The 16488-nt window shown below is 37.4% G+C and overlaps 1 protein-coding gene across 7 annotated transcripts in view; it reads left to right on the plus strand.

The window, feature by feature from the left end:
• The first annotated feature begins 1794 nt into the window (after nucleotides 1-1794).
• TUT7 (terminal uridylyl transferase 7) overlaps nucleotides 1795-16488 on the plus strand; it is a 58131-nt gene continuing 43437 nt past the window's right edge. For 4 of the 7 annotated variants that reach the window (XM_043927291.1, XM_043927294.1, XM_043927298.1 and 1 more), the window contains exons 1-10: nucleotides 1795-1918; nucleotides 3079-3629; nucleotides 7562-7743; nucleotides 8110-8226; nucleotides 8718-8895; nucleotides 10616-10704; nucleotides 12465-12516; nucleotides 13495-13564; nucleotides 14353-14479; nucleotides 15793-15912. In XM_043927291.1, the coding sequence (XP_043783226.1) occupies nucleotides 3110-3629; nucleotides 7562-7743; nucleotides 8110-8226; nucleotides 8718-8895; nucleotides 10616-10704; nucleotides 12465-12516; nucleotides 13495-13564; nucleotides 14353-14479; nucleotides 15793-15912 (1455 nt within the window). In that variant the 5' untranslated portion in view covers nucleotides 1795-1918; nucleotides 3079-3109. Of the gene's footprint in view, nucleotides 2030-2543; nucleotides 2667-3078; nucleotides 3630-7561; nucleotides 7744-8109; nucleotides 8227-8717; nucleotides 8896-10615; nucleotides 10705-12464; nucleotides 12517-13494; nucleotides 13565-14352; nucleotides 14480-15792; nucleotides 15913-16488 lie in introns of those variants that run through there. The other 3 variants (XM_043927292.1, XM_043927296.1, XM_043927293.1) reach the window with 3 other exon arrangements.

Below are 16488 nucleotides of genomic sequence, written 5' to 3' on the forward strand. Positions count from 1 at the left end.
GAAAAGGGGCGTCGTTCTCATTCCATAACTGCTTCTGAGCTGACAAGGGGCGTTGTCCCTAAATTGGTGAGGCAACATATTCTCCTAATCCTCATAGTGAGGATGTCTGATCCAGGGGCTCCAAGTAATAGTTGGAGGAGGCTGTGGCACTCATAGGAGCTCGGACAACTATTTGTAAATTAAAAGCTTTTAGACGGTTAGAAAACCCCATTATACAGTTACAGATGTAAGGCAAAATAGTCATTAAACCAAGTTAAAATCAAAATGAAAAGTCACATTATGTCCATAGTTACATCAGTCCATCTTAAGGTTGTTAGATGTCATCAGTTTAAGAAGAGGCATCACATGCGATTGTTGAAGGTATCTGCAGACTTGGAGAAAGTCCTTTCCTTGAAGTGGAGATGTCCACCATGGGACGACTTCCACTGATGAAGAGGGGAGTGCTCCGCAGACCCAGCAGTTAGACCGATTGTGGAATGCAGCATAGGAGTGAGCCCAGGACAGGAAGGCATTGTCTTGAGGATCAAACGGCAGACTCAGGATTTCTGGAGTCAGCAGAAGTAGGCTCACATAGATTGTCAGGCCCATCTTGTCCTGAAGGATCCCGGATGAGCCCCCAAGATGAAAGGTTGTTGCTGAACGATGAGACGTGGGATTCTTGGCCTCCGGAGGAGATGAATTCAATCCTGGGCCAGAGACGAGGCTAGATCGCTCAGAGCTTTTGTGTAATAAAGTTTTATTAAAGTGTAAAGGAGATAGAGAAAGCTTCTGACATAGGCATCAGAAGGGGGCAGAAGAGTACCCCTTCCCCACCTTTAAAATGGGGATAATGATATTTTCCCAGTGCAGCTGTCATGAGGATTAAATGAGTAATTATTTGTAAAGCACTCAGAACAGTGCCTGGCAACAGCCACTAAGAACGTTTGGGGATTAAGACCATAATCCCAACAGAATCTCATGGGTTTAAATTGAAACGCCCTTAAAAAGCGATAAATCAAAACTGTCGCATTTTCTAGACACTCCCTAATTAGTTGCTCGGGGCTTTCAAAGTATTTATAACGCAGCAGATAGCAGGGAAGGTAAACTCAACAGAAGAGACAGAGGGAAAAAAGGAATACAGGTTGTTCGCTAATTGCATTAAAAAATTCTCCGTTCAAAAATTCGCGTATGAATGCCCTCCTTGGTCATTCTGTGCGATTATACATTTTTTTCAAAACAAGATTTTGTTTTTAAGAGAAACTAAAACAATCTAAGAGGCGGAGGCGGGGCGGGCGGGGTGTGGGGGGAGGGTGGGGAGGAAGCATTTCCCTGAGCCTCACGGAGACCTGGGTGAACAGGAGACGCTTAAACGTTAGTGTTTCTAGAGAGTCGGTAACTAAGATCTCACAGAAACGATCATTCGAATTATCAGAAAAACAGCAAGCGTTACGAAGCCTCAGACCCAGGCTGAACTTGCCCACAGGCAACCCCAAGCATCCAGGGATAAAGCCGAGCCTCCGAGCCGACCCAGGCGTATTGCTGCGCCCAGACCGCGAGCTCCGCGTCTCCCCGTGGAGAACCAGAGGCTTCCTCCGCACGCCTTCCCGGTGCTTTCGAGATCCAGGAGAAAGAGAAAGCGAGGTAAGTACACCTCCAAGCGAACAAGAGCTAATAGCCGAAGCCCCGAACCCGACCGTACCCCCGACACCCTGTAAAACGCGCGGGCGCAACAGCCACTGCGACGGCGGAAGCGGGAGGGGCGGGGCTCCGGGTGAGGCGGGCGTTTCCGGCGTGCGCGACGGAGCGCTCGGGCGGGGGCAGCGCCGGCTCCCAATCGCGCACAATGAGACAGCGCTGAGCGCCGGAAGTGGGGCTGAAGGAAAACACGGAGAGGGAGCCCGGCCGGGACAGGAAGAGGCGGGGGGCCGCGGCGGAGGTGGTGAGTGTTCCTGGGCGCCTTTCCCGCTGTGTCCCTTTCAGACTCGCGTCCGGGGTGGCTCTCCTGTGGGTTCTCCGGTCTCCAGAGTTGAGGGCGGGCCTGGCCCGAGAGGTACGTTGACTCCATCCTCTGCCGGCCTCCTCGCCTCAGTTGCGAGGACCAGGGATCCCCCAGGCCGGCGAGGACTGAGCTCTCCGGCTTGAGTCCGCACCTTCACTTTGTATCAAACCCCTAGGGGACTGGAGAAAAAGGGATCGGGGTGGAGGCACTCGCCCCCAGGCCCCTGTCCGGCCGGGGGAGACCCCGGAACCCCATCGAGGAGGCAGGTCACTTCCTGCTTCCTGGTCCCCGCGGTGGTTTCGTGGCCAGGAGTGCGGAGACGCCTCCTGTTTCTCGGTCTCCCACTCAGAGGATGGAGACTGAGGCAGATCGGGGGTGGGGCGGTCACCTGGGGATCGAGGAGGGAGAATTGCTGTTTCATGACAAAACCGAAGTTGTTTGGGGTGGGGAAATGAGGACTGGGGTGGATACCGGGAGTTGTCCCTTGGTCGTAAAGCCAGCCCCTCTTACCCGAGCGGAGCCTTGGTCGGAAGCCCAGCCTCTCTGTAGCCCAAGCGATCGGAGCCTGTCGTTCTGTATAGTGGCGAGTGGAGCCGAGGCCCCAGGGTACCGAGAAGGGACTGAAAAGTGCAGTCGAGAGATGTACTGCCTCCACAAAGTTTCGGTTACTCTCTATTAACATTTAAAAGTAATTGCCAGCTTGTTTTTTAAAAGACTGGGGAGTTCTCTGAAGTATAGGCTCGGGGTGAGGTATTTGGTTTTTTGGGGGAGGGGCCAAGGTTCTGAAGAAAAGAGCTTTATTTATATAGGTAAATGCCAACCAGCTTGGTATGAGTGACATTTTTTAATATTACAGTTTTTAAGAAAGATTTAGTTTTCATCTTCATATTAAATAGTACTAATTTCTATGAAGATATTATAAAACTAAGCCTCCCAGTTCTAACATAATGCACTGATTATTGGAGTGTGATGGAAATTAGGAAAAGGGTTTCTTGCAGGCTTTTATGCATCTGTACAGTAAGTGTGTGATATTTTGTGAATTTGATATGATGCCTTGTTATATTGATAGTTTGATGTTTCTCCAAAACACCTTCTTTCAGGTGAAGAGGAAGAAAACTGAAGTCGAAGACCATGGGAGATGCCACAAAACCTTATTTTGTGAGGCGTCCTAAAGATCGAGGGACTACAGATGATGAGGATTTCAGAAGGGGTCACCCCCAACAAGATTATTTAATAATGGATGATTATGCTAAAGGCCATAGCAGTAAAATGGAAAAAGGCCTTCCCAAAAAAAAAGTAACACCAGGAAACTATGGGAATACCCCCAGAAAAGGACCGTATGCTGTTTCTAGCAATCCATATGCATTTAAGAACCCAATTTACAGTCAACCCGCTTGGCTCAATGACAACCACAAAGATCAGAGTAAGAGATGGCTCTCTGATGAACTTGCCAGTAATTCAGACAGTTGGAGAGAATACAAACCCGGACCTAGAATCCCTGTTATAAACCGACCAAGAAGAGACTCTTTTCAGGAAAGTGACGATGGATATAGGTGGCAAGATGGAAGAAGCTGCAGAACTGTAAGACGACTATTTCATAAAGAGCTGACAAACCTGGACACCATGTCAGAAATGGAAGCGGGAAGCCCTGGTAATGTTTCCAACTTGTCAAGTTACAACCCTGAAGTCAGCAATGTCTTATTTTTCATTCAGAGGAGCTTTATTATTTTCAGCAATGCAGTTCCAATTTTCCATAGTTTTGGCTTATTTAATGTGATTATTTTAAGGATAATCCTGTTATTTGGGAAGCTTCAACACACTGCATATATTGATTCCTTTAAAAGTTTACTTTGCCACAAGGCTCCTTTTACCTTAGTAAAAGTATGTTTCCCATTGGTGCTTTTTACAGAAGAGGGTGATCTTATCCCCCTAGGGATATGTCATAATTTCTGAGTGGTATGTATGTATTTTCTAAATTATATATTGTAATTTTGTACTTGAAATTATGTATGTCTCCATAATATAAATGACAGAATGTAAAGCTTAAAAAAAAACGTATTTGATATAAAAGCATAGTATAGATTGCATGTATCTCCTGGTACAGAGGGATACACATATTTTGTGTGAAGTATCAATGTCTAGAGGAGGAGAGTGCAAGATTTTTTTTTTCTCAAAAGTGAACCTAGCAAACAGGTTGAAAAGCATTGGTTAAAAAGTCGGAAATTCAGTTAAAAGCTTTGCCTTTTAGTTTCAGTAAAACCAAAACCCAATTCTAAGCACCCTATGCTTGATAATTGCCCCAAAGTTGTTATTTATCCCTTCTTCTAAAAAACAAATAGATTTTGTCCATGTAGCAGAGAAACAGAAGATCAAACAGCCTTGTAAATCTTTAAGCTGAAAAGAACTTGAAGGAATTGCAGCGCTGTCATGATATATCAAAGGTAGAATCACAGTTTTACAGAGCAGGTAGCTGTGTCTCCGGAGAGGTTAAATTTGTTCCTACTTGTTTACGCAAAGTGGTAGATGAGGAAGTGGGACTGAAGTCATGTACTGTGCTGCTCTGGCCATGAACTCGGCCTCACTGACCTGGAATCTGACAGAGAGAAATGAACACGTATTCATAATTTCTGGGCTTTTGAAGTTTGTGTATATTTAAGTAGTTCTTTATTACTGTGTCCAAGTGGGACATGGACATTTTAATTTAGTTATCAATTGTTGGTCTTTCAGAAAAGGTTGATTTTGAGCAGCATTATAAAAGGAAAGGTTTACAGCTCAAAAGTTTGCCACCAGATAGATATTACAAGAGACTGAAAGCTGTTTTTCTGTATTCCTGTCTAGTCTTAAAAGGAAACCTTAAGTGATATTGAATGGGACCTGCAGTTTCACTATCTTTTTGTTGAAGTCAATCCAAAACGCTGATGTTTTCTCTATATGAAATTACAGGCGTTTGCTTTCAGTTTGGAAATGAAGGACTGTTCAGTTTTTATCCTTTAAAAATCTTCACAAAGAAAATGTTAAGCTTTGGCATAATATTACTTACTGTAGCAAGAAGTTCAGTTTATAGTATAAGCTTTGCATTATACTCAGAGTATCCTTAAAAGGCTCTCATTAAAGGAACTGAAATTTTCTTAAACTTATACCTTAATAACAAAGGTTCTTATTAAATGATATGAAAAGATACAATGAAAATTATCATAGCATTGCTTTGCTTTTTGATACTAACTTTGTATTTTTCAGTTCACTTTACTGCCCCTACCTACTTCATTCCTCAAATATCCTAGATTGCCAATTTAATATAGTTGGGACAGTGCCATTAATGATCTTAGCTGGAAACATCCATTCAAATACATGTATCTTTTGTAAGTGGAATAATGGACCATATTCAAATAAAATATGAGAAACTTGGAATACTGTATGTAGAGAATTCATATTACTACCTAGAGCCTGGGAGGAGCCAGGTAGTCTTCCTCTAAGTAATTATGGAAATTTTTTTTAGCGATACCCAGCTTTGCCTTCCTCGATTCCCTCCAATGAGATTTTATTTGACTGTTTTTACCATGCAGGCCTATGAAATTCAGTTTAGGATTTTGTATACCTTGTCAGTTCTGGTTAATTTGTTTGTTTGTTTATTTTACAAAGTAAAAGGGAGTTCTAATCTATTTTAGATGTGAATAGCTTTCCTACAAGAAAGGATTTTTCTTGTATTGTTAGATGAATTTCAGAAATCCATCCATGCTCTAATCTCTGCTTCAAATCCCTTTATTTGCTTTAGTCATGTGTGCCTGGACAAGGTACTTACTTTCTTGGACCAGCATTTTCTGCATCTGTATCCTGGGGATAATATTAGCATCCATGATAGGATCACTTTAGGGATTAATCTGAAGCCACCTAGGGTACCTATGTTGCATCTGTTGCATGAAAAAATAGTCAATATTGGTAGCTGCAGTTGTCATCAGCAGGCAAAATCTCTGCAGCCCTCCACTTCTCTTTGTAAAGTTAACTGTACTTTTGGGGAGAAATTAAAGTCACTCTTTCTGGAAAAATTATATAGCAAATATATCGAGAAGCCTTTGTGATCGAGAGAGAGAAGTGAAAAAAGGAATTTGGTTCCATATCAATTTTTGTTTTGGTGAACCAACAGTGAAGTTTTAAAAGATTGTGCTAATTTAGTTGGGAATAGAGGAAGTGTTAAAAAGCAATAGACTGATTTTAACTATTTGTCTTTTACTATTTTGTTTGGTCCATTTTGATTCCTATTAAAAAAAAAAGTTTGTCCTAATACTTCTTTATTCTTTTAATTGCTGCTTTATCGTAGTATTGAAGCTGTTTGCAGAATTTAATTATATTCATCTCAGGGTATTTGAGTACATTGCGTGCTGCTTTTCCTTCAGAGCTGTTTTTTTTTTTTTTAAATTAAGGATCCCATACCTCCCTTTCCTGACATAATTTCTTTTCAATCAACTGATTCATTGTACCTGCTGTACAAGTAATGAGTTCCACTGAAAACCTGTCATGGCAGCTGCTTCATGCAGAGCATTTCAGTTTGTTTATATTTTCAGAGAATAATTTTTGGTAAGCCATTTAAAAACTATTCAGTCCACTTAATCACAATTTTAATTGAGGAAATGAATTTCATTTTACTTTTATATGGTACTAGCAACTTCATTTTCAGAACTTGATGGAAATTACCAAAGCTATTTAGAACAGTTTTTTTTTTTTTTTTTGTAGATGAATTGCACAAACGTCTTCAGTTTTACTGAAGTTGAAAAGTCCTGAGTCTTAAAAAAGGAACAGATTCATTTATCAGTTATAAGGACTGTAGAACTAACAGCAGAATTTATAAGCAGATGAATTAGTCTGTACTTGCAGAAAGCTTTTATTTCCATTGCTAATTTGTTTTTGTTTTTTCATTTGAAATGTTCTCTGTGCAGGCTCATCAAAGAAGCTAAAATGAAAGTAAAGATAAAATGGTTAATAGTTGTCTTCAGTAAATAAAATTTTGGCTTCAATTTCTTGAGTTTAATGTGGGGGAGGGCCCAATTCTATGATTGCCCGATTTACAGTTTAGTAATGGATTTTCACTCCAGATAAAGAATGAAGTTGATTTCTGAGTTCTTTGGAGATATACTGTCCATCTTTACTCCATTGGGGTTGTATACTTACAAAAAATGAAAGCAAATGTGGACAGTTTTCTTTAGAATACCAAGTATCCTTACAGGTATATTAGAAATTATTAAATATAGAATTACTGATGTACTTGCTTTCAAGTCATAATTTTTACTATTGCTTGAAAAAGCTCAGCAGTATACCAGGAAGAAATGATAGAATCAGATTATATGGTTGAAGTAGAAGTCTTTTTGTTTTCCAAAAAGATGGCTTCTGTGGATTAGTGTATCCACATGTTGAGGTGCTTAGTGAGCAGTTAAGCATTTTATCCATGGGAGAGGTGTACCTTCCCTTTTGCTCTGCGTTCAGGTGTCATTCAGCTATCACGTGATTTCATGAATAAATATGTAAGCTCTGCTTTGGACTTGGGAGTGGTGTTATTCTGTATCGCCAATAATATTTTCCCCCTAACTTAAGAAAACAAGAAGCCGAGGTCCAGACCTCGGAAGCCACGGAGAACTAGAAATGACGAAAATGAACAGGATGGAGACTTGGAAGGCCCTGTGATCGATGAGTCTGTGCTTTCAACGAAGGAGCTGCTGGGCTTACAGCAGGCTGAGGAGCGGCTGAAAAGAGACTGTATCGACAGGCTGAAAAGGGTAACTGCTTTATTTGTTAGTTAAAATCCTTGTTTTGGTTTAAACTATGTTAGTAATTGGAACATGTGCTTTAATGAATTATATATCCTACTTTGGTATTTAAGCACTATAGGGCAAAAGTGATATTCAGTTTGATTTAATAAAGTTTCCTTTTTTTTTTTCAGAATTTCTTGTAAAAAACAATCATTAGCGTAATGATAGTGACAGTAATTTATTAACAATTTAATAAGTGTATAGGAAATCATCTTTTGGCCAGCTTTTGTTTACCTGTATTTTGTCTCTGTACATCTTGCTCTCTACATGTCTCTATAAATAACGTATTTATATGCAAATATATACATGTCTGTAAATCTCTTCAAATTGTAGCGACCAAGAAACTACCCTTCAGCAAAGTACACCTGCAAACTTTGTGATGTTTTAATTGAATCCATTGCATTTGCTCATAAACATATCAAAGAGAAGAGGCACAAGAAAAACATTAAGGTAAGTGTAATGTAACCTAAACACATATGTTTGTCTGTTATTACTTGTCATCTTTATGACTTTTCTTAAGACTGTGATACTAATAATTTGGTTATTTATATTGCTGAATTTATGTTAACCAGAATACTTTATACTGGTCAGATAGGTTTTGCTGGGTAGTCTTGTGAATTTCCTTAGGACAGTATCAGGACAGATGTAGCCAATGCTAGGACCTAGATATGTGTCCTTATGCTAGTAATAGCAAATAATTTTCATTGCTGTTTCTAATGTTCTTTCCTTACACTTTTTCCTTATTCCTCCCTTCCCTCTATTATCATTTTATGTGCATAAAGAAGTGTGTGCATGTTTGATAAGATGAAGACTAACACAGCTAAAGGGAGAAGGAGGGCTGAGAAAAATATTCGAGAGTACTGTACAGGGTGTTGTCTCAGTGACTGGTAGAAGGTAAAAATGGTGTGAGTCATTTTTAATCTCAACATTGATCTTAAAAGGAGAAGCAAGAGGAAGAGTTGCTCACCACGTTACCCCCGCCTACACCCTCCCAGATAAATGCAATTGGTATTGCCATTGACAGAGTGGTACAGGAGTTTGGCTTACACAATGAGAACTTGGAACAGAGACTAGAAATTAAACGTATCATGGAAAGTGTGTTCCAACACAAGTTACCAGGTATTTTCTAGATTTGTTTTTCTTTTTAGCTACCTAAAATACCCCATTCATTTTTCTTACCATTAGTTAATTTTTGCCTAATAGAAATCAATTTGCCATGTTCTGAAGCTCTCAATTTTTCGTTTATGTTTTTGTACTGAAGCTCTTTATGTTTTTGTTTTTCCTGGCTTACCCTAGGGTAGCAAAGACTTTTACATACGTTGTTATTAACCTGTCTTCATTGTGAGTTTCATTGTGTTCGTCTACATGTCCCATATTAATTAGAGCACCATGGGACTTTTGTGTATATGTTTTGTTTACCTTTCTATTTATTTTCCATCTCTAAGTTCAGTTCCTTTTTTAGTTGAGGTATAATTGGCTTACAGTATATCAGTTTTAGGTGTACAGCATAGTGATAACAATATTTTTTATACATTACAAAATGATCACCACACCTTTCTACCTATGTACATTGACAGAATATTTTGAGTTAAAGTGTCCTGGAGTCATTTTCAAGTTATCTCTGTTCAGAAAAAGTTCTGTTTAACCAAGCTTAAAAGAATTGCACCATCTAAAATGAGCTTTGAAAACTATTTTATAATAAATTTTGTGTACTGTTGAATTGATGTTTCCAAGTTATGTCTATGGAGCCATGAAAAACTATTTTTTTATAGAAAGCTCCACAGGTGATTCTGATCCACAGCCAGGGTTGAAATCAAATCACTACTTGAATTTATCATTGTATTACCCATCAAACTATTCATTTTACTGAAATATTCATATAGTATATGATTCATATTCATATATTTGTGTTCAGAAAAATAAAGAACAAGAATCTGTTCATTTCCTTATATGAGGTATCTCATCTTTGATGTAGACAAGTTCCTGAGATGTCATTTGTAATTTTGATTTTTGTCATAGATTTCCATTGTAAAATTGAGTGTACTTTGTCTTGGAAAAATTGTTAAAACCCAAAGAAATTACTTGACTTAACCTGGGAAAGAAAAAAGATACAAAGTTCCCTTTTTTGGCCCAACAGTAGTAAAACATTGGGGGGAAAATGCCATAAAATAAATATAGGTAGTACCCATACACCCATCTTCCTCTAAAGAGTGACTCACTTTTTGCCTAACATTTTAAGTTATATCAGTGATATTATAATCACTTTCTAAAGTTTTCCTGAAAGGATTATATTATGTTAAATTAAACTTTTTGTTCATAATATAACGAGTATTCATATTGAAAGTAATGTAATGCTGATTTTTATTATTGTTTTACTGAACCATGATCTTTATAGTAAATTCCACCTATGTATGCTTTCAAAAAGCTGAATGAAGTATTTGCATTAACTCCTCTGTGTACTCCAAAGTTTATAAACATGACAAAGTTAGACATCTCTTTTTGACTTCCATATTTTAAAAATCATTTCAGCTAGTATTTTCTCTGCAAAATGTGAAGTAATAAAGGAAGTATTAATGTATTTTACAACTTGTATGAAAAGAGTGGCTATTAAAGTAAACTACATTCAATGCAGTCTTCCCTTTTAAATAAAATACAGTGAAAGCAAGAGCCAAGAGTCACCCATTCTTGTCCTTTCATTGTGCCAGACTTGAACACTGTTTTTCTTTTGTGTGTAGTTTTAATTGACGGTTCCATTTCTGAAGTAGCAGTGTCTTGCATTAACTATTGAGAAATTTTACTTTATAAATGACTTCTATTTATTTAAAAAAATTTTTTTTAGATTGCTCTCTGAGATTATATGGGTCATCCTGTAGCAGATTTGGTTTCAAAAATTCGGATATAAACATTGACATTCAATTTCCAGCCATTGTAAGTACAAAATAAATGGTAGAATTTTCAGAGTGGTATGGAAGTTCTATTTTTTTTTTCTCTATTTGTGAGCTATATGTGGTTATATTTTAGATGTTTAAGGACAGTTTAAGTGTAATTTTTTTTCCCCTAAAACTACTTTGTTTTTAAAAGTATTATTTTTTCCTGAAAATTTTTTTTAATGTTCTGTGTGCCTTCAATTTTAAAGAGTATTTCTTCTTGTTCTACATACCTCTCATGCTTTCTTCAAACACTGGTGTTTTTTTTTTTTTAAAACACTGGTTTTTAAACCATGTGAATCTGATGGCATTACTTAGCTCTATTAACTTGAAAAGATTAAATTATCTTGACAATTCAGCTTTGCAGTGGCAGCAAAGGATTTCAGATTTCAAATGGGTGTGTGTGTGTATATATATATATATACACATATACATACATATAAACATTTAAGACCTGCAAGCTCCATTTGTTTCTGAGTTTCCTCTTACATACACCCACCTTGTAAAAATAATTACACTTTTGAAGAACTGCACCTAGCCTAGATTTCTGGCTTAAACATGGTTCAGAAAGATGTTGATGAGTCAGAACTTTAAAACTGGAAGGCACTTTAGTAGGTTATTCATTTCCTTACTGGTGGTTCCTGCAGGCCAGTTTGCAAATGGTTTATGCCCATTTACTTGGGTTACTGCTTAAAAATAGAAGTAAAGATTTCTGACCTCCTCCCCCAGATGTTCTGTTTCACACTCTCTCATTCCTTGCTATCCCCAATTGCTATAGCTACCTGGTCAGTTGACCAAGATTTTACTTTTCTTTTAACCTTAAATTCTAATATCTTACCAGCACGGCAGTTATTTTGATTTCATGTCATTCATTCGAGTTGGTGTGATATGCCAAGCACTACACTAGGTTCTAGAGGACAAAAAAAATATGATTACTTCTTCATGAAATTCATACCTAGTGAAGGAGATAAGTAATTATGTATAGATAATTAATTATAATAAGAGCAATTCAGAAAAACAAGGTTCTGTGACAGAAAACAAGCAGTCCTGAAGCCCCTTTGAATGGATAACATTTAAGCTGAACTCTAAAAGATGAAAATGGATGGAGAGTGAAGGAGTGTTTTGGCTTGAAGGCACATCATTTGCAAGCATTGAGGGTGGCCTGTTCAAGGAGCTAAAGGGAAAATTGTTAGGGCTGTGAAGGGACCTAGAGAAAGTGGAGCATAAGATCAGGATAGAGATGTAGCCTGGATCCCAAAATACAGGAAGCTGGAATTTCATTTTGACCTAAGGACATTAAGTAGCCAGACAGAGTTTTAAGGAGGGTCAGGACTGGATCTAATACATGGTTTTGAGTGGTTTTGGTTCCCTGTGTAGCAGGGATTAAAGAAAGGCAAGACAAGTGGACACCAGTAAGCAATCTGTTGAAGTAGTTTCACAGAACAGTAGTATAGTATTAACAGGTTGACAGCTTCTAGCCACAACTCGGAGATTTGCTGAGAGGCTAATTAACTCATGAATTAGTGAATCAGGAGTTAACTGAGTAGTCAGTCTCTTTTTGCCCACAGTCGTCATCTTTCAGTGCTCATCTCTCTGTGTCTGACTGTGTGCACATAGCACAATGATTAGTTCCTTTACTCAGGTAGTAAGGTGCTTTCTGGTTTGGAAAGGCATTTGAGTAACTTCAGATGATTGTGTATTATCTCAGTGAAGCCAAAGTACTTATAAATTATTTGATGTATTCATTGATTTATTTCCTAGATGTCTCAGCCAGATGTTCTCTTACTTGTCCAAGAATGTTTAAAGAACAATGGTAAGGCCAAATTCTTTCCACATTTTGTTGTTAAATTTTTCTTTTGTCTATAATTTGAATATATCTTATTTCTCAAGCTTTGAAAATAGGAAGTCATGTTTTTTGATTTACTTATATGAGTAATAGCCAAACAAATAACTAAAGCAAATGCCCATGAATTATTAGCAGGTTAATTGGAGTCTTGTTAGTTGTTCTACTATGCAGAATAACTATTTTGTAAGTAAAGCTTTTTGCTTTGTGATAACATCACAATTTGTAAAGATTATACAGGCCCTAGCCTAAGACTGATAAGAGTCAAAATATGTAAAATTTACTCTTGAGGTTGAAACTAAAGGATGTAAATCTGTATTCCATGGCTCAAATTGATACTTTATGAATAATAGTGTGACTCAATTCAGATTAATGAATCAACAAATAATTGTTCCCAGGTATGTTATCATATGTCCAGATAATGTCCAGCTGGGACTTGACAGCTTGTGTGCTTTCCATAGGCCTGGTTCAATTGTCTCATCCCTGAATTAGTCTTTCCCATCCTTTTTGTTCTGACTGAATGAAATGTTTAAACTTTTCTTCTCACTTCATTCAGTATGTATTTTGACCCCACATGTTTTAGTAGCTTTTGCAGCAATTTTATTTTTTATTGTCCTATCCGTATTTATAATTGTTACTGACCTAACATTTAAATGTTTTAGTTCAATAATGTAGCCATTTCTAATCAGACATTAATTTTGTAAGATAAGGGCTTTTTTTTTTTAAATAAGGGTTTTAAATTAATGTGATTACTTGATTCTTGAATGTAATACTTTTTCCTTTTCAAGTCATTTTTATTTCATAATCATCTTTTAAGAGCTTTATTTCATAATGGTCTTTCGAAAGACCCAACAGATGATGCGCAGCTGGTACTGGTACTTTATCTAATTGTGCTTTTGAACAAAGGCTTAATTAACTAATCTGTGTCATATTCTTTTCTTTTTCCAGACTCTTTTATTGATGTTGATGCAGATTTCCATGCTCGAGTGCCAGTGGTGGTGTGCAAAGAAAAGCAGAGGTCTCTGTTTTTTTAAGCTGTTTATTAAGTATCAGCTTGCCAAAAGCATTTGTACTTTACTACATCTTAATGTCCAGTTTCTAGAATTACAAGCTCCTAAGTGGTTAATTTCATAAGCTTACTATTAGCTTTCTCCCTCTACTGTTGGTGTTTAACCCAAGAGGAAAAGGTGTTTTATTTTAAAAAGAAGAAAATTACTTAAAAGGAGAAAATATAGAAAGGAAGCATTTTGATCCATTTCAGTAAAAAAAAACAAAAACTGTCAAATAGTTACTTGCTCTGATCACCTTTATTTGCCCTTCTTTTTAGCAGCAATTTAAACAGTACTGAAAACAGTCGGTATGACTTCACCCAGCTTTCTCTCTCCATCTGGAAACACTCCCATTCCCACTGTAGATGGATGGTGTGCAGGCTGTAATGATTCACCATCAAGCAGATTCCTCCAGCTAGGGAAAACACTTTTGCTCCTACTAAGATGAATTCATACTCCCATTTGAAACATTTTACACTTCTTTGCATTTTCCCCTAAAAAGCTGTTTTAATATAAGAAAACGTGACAGTTTTAGCTCTTACAAAATAAAGTTTACCCAGAAAATAGCTGCGTCATCTTTTTTTTAAGCCAGTTATTTAAATGACCCATAAAAGTTTAATGAGTTTTTTATTTTCATTTTTAAGGTGTTTATTATCAGTGTAAATTAGTTGGTGGTGGTGTAAAAGAAACCTGATATCTGTATAACACTTTATCTTTCTGTTTTTTCTTCCCATTGTCACCCTCTACCCCCAACCAGTGGTCTTCTTTGTAAAGTGAGTGCAGGAAATGAAAATGCTTGTCTGACAACAAATCATTTAACTGCCCTTGGAAAACTAGAATCAAAGCTGGTTCCTCTGGTGATTGCATTTAGGTACTGGGCAAAGGTAGGTTTGAGTTCTTTAAATGAATGAATACATTCTAAATATGCATAAGCAGTACACTTTGATTTTTACATGGTTCATTTAATCTTGAATGTTTGGATGCGTATTTACAGACATCAAGAGAGTTGGCATCTGAGTATTAGAAATTCTAATGTATATAGAAAGAAAAACTGTTTCTGTTTGACTATAGCATATTATTCAAAAGATCATTGATTTATGATACTTACTAAAAATTAGATTTATAGGTCAAATCTGAGTTATGGCTTATGAGTTTACACTTTAACTGGTTTCCTGAAGTAAGTCTTAGATACAGGAGAGTTGAGATAAAGCCTCTTATACCATCCAATAATAAACCCATGCTTAGTCAGTCATGTTGACTCTTTGCTACCCCATGGACTGCAACCCTCCAGGCTCTTCAGTCCATGGAATTTTGACAAGAATACTGGGGTGGGTTGCCGTTTCCCCCTCCCAAGTATCTTCCCAACCCAGGGATCGAACCTGCATCTCCTGTATTGGCAGGTGGATTCTTTACCACTGAGCCACCTGGGAAGCCCCAGTAATATACCCAAAGACTCCCAGAAAATGAAAGCCACTGTCTGATCTTGCTTTACATTTCTACAGTATTTTAAACATGGTATCCTAATGAAATGCTCAGATGAACATGAGAGCATCTAACATTTCTCCAAAATGTAAGGTCTCATCACAATTATAAACTTGAGATTCTGTATAGAAAAAAGCCAAAAGCTTTATGGATTAGGACGTGGCAGTGACAATTCCTGTTGCTTGAGTCCGAAGATGCAACAGAGACAGAGGATGCCCCACTCTTAATTGAGTGAATTGGTAATCACAATATGCTGTGCTTTGAAAGCAGCCTCCTACTTCATCACTAAGTTGTTATTTTCTGCCAGTGCTAATTGGTTTGCCTGCTTTCTTTCCTCTAATTATGTTTCTGACCAAAGCATGCATTTTCCAGGTTTGGCTTACATTTGGGATTGAATCATTATTTTGACTTTATTAACAAGTTTTTGAACCAAGTGAATAGATTTACCATGGATGTCAAAGAATAGATTTTTAGAGCCTCTCACAAGTGAGTTTAGTTAACAAAATGAAAAAGTGGAAGTGGAAACTGTCACTGAAAACCACAATATGTGTTTACAACATAAGTATAAGGAAGTTGGGTATTTTGTCATTATGGAGTTTCATTTTGAAGACTAAATCACGTGATAAATGGAAATGAATTAAAAGATTTTAGACCAAATTGCATAAATGACAAGTTGGTACAAAAGAATGCTTATCCTCTTTTCTCTTATTTATAGCTTTGCAGTATAGATCGCCCTGAAGAAGGAGGTTTGCCACCTTATGTGTTTGCTCTGATGGCCGTTTTCTTTCTTCAACAGAGGAAAGAACCCCTTCTGCCTGTTTATCTAGGATCATGGGTATAAAACATTTTTTGCTTATATATCTGATATTGATTTTATTATGGGGCCGCAATCCCTTGTGCATAATTTCAAAGTCTAAAAACCTAACCAGAACTGACATGAATTTATTTATCATATTATTATGAAAATTCATACCTCTCACTGCTGCAATATTAATGTATTTGGCTACAAGATGCTGCCATATACTCTGCTAGGGAGACTGTTACTTTTCTAAATCGAAGAAACATAATTTATGGAACACATGATCTTGAGGTTTGTAAGACAAGAGAATGTGAACCTACATTATCATTTGCTACACACTTTCTTTGGGTACAGTTTTTTAATTTGATACTTTGAATTTATGTATCACCTCCAGACAGACTATAGGAAGCATTCAGTTCACTATCACTTTCTTTTACTGGTCTTTTTGTTCTCTTTCTACCCTTTTCCCTGTGAAACAAAGGAAAATATAAGTGCTTAGATTGCTACTCATACCACAAGATGCAGAACTTAGAAGTCACCTCTTAAATAATATTTTGCTGTAATCTTTAAGATGAATAAGACTTCAGTAAGGTGACCACTCTTTCTTTCTGG

Source organism: Cervus elaphus, chromosome 16 (assembly GCF_910594005.1).
Source record: "Cervus elaphus chromosome 16, mCerEla1.1, whole genome shotgun sequence".
Classification (NCBI taxonomy): Eukaryota; Metazoa; Chordata; class Mammalia; order Artiodactyla; family Cervidae; genus Cervus; species Cervus elaphus.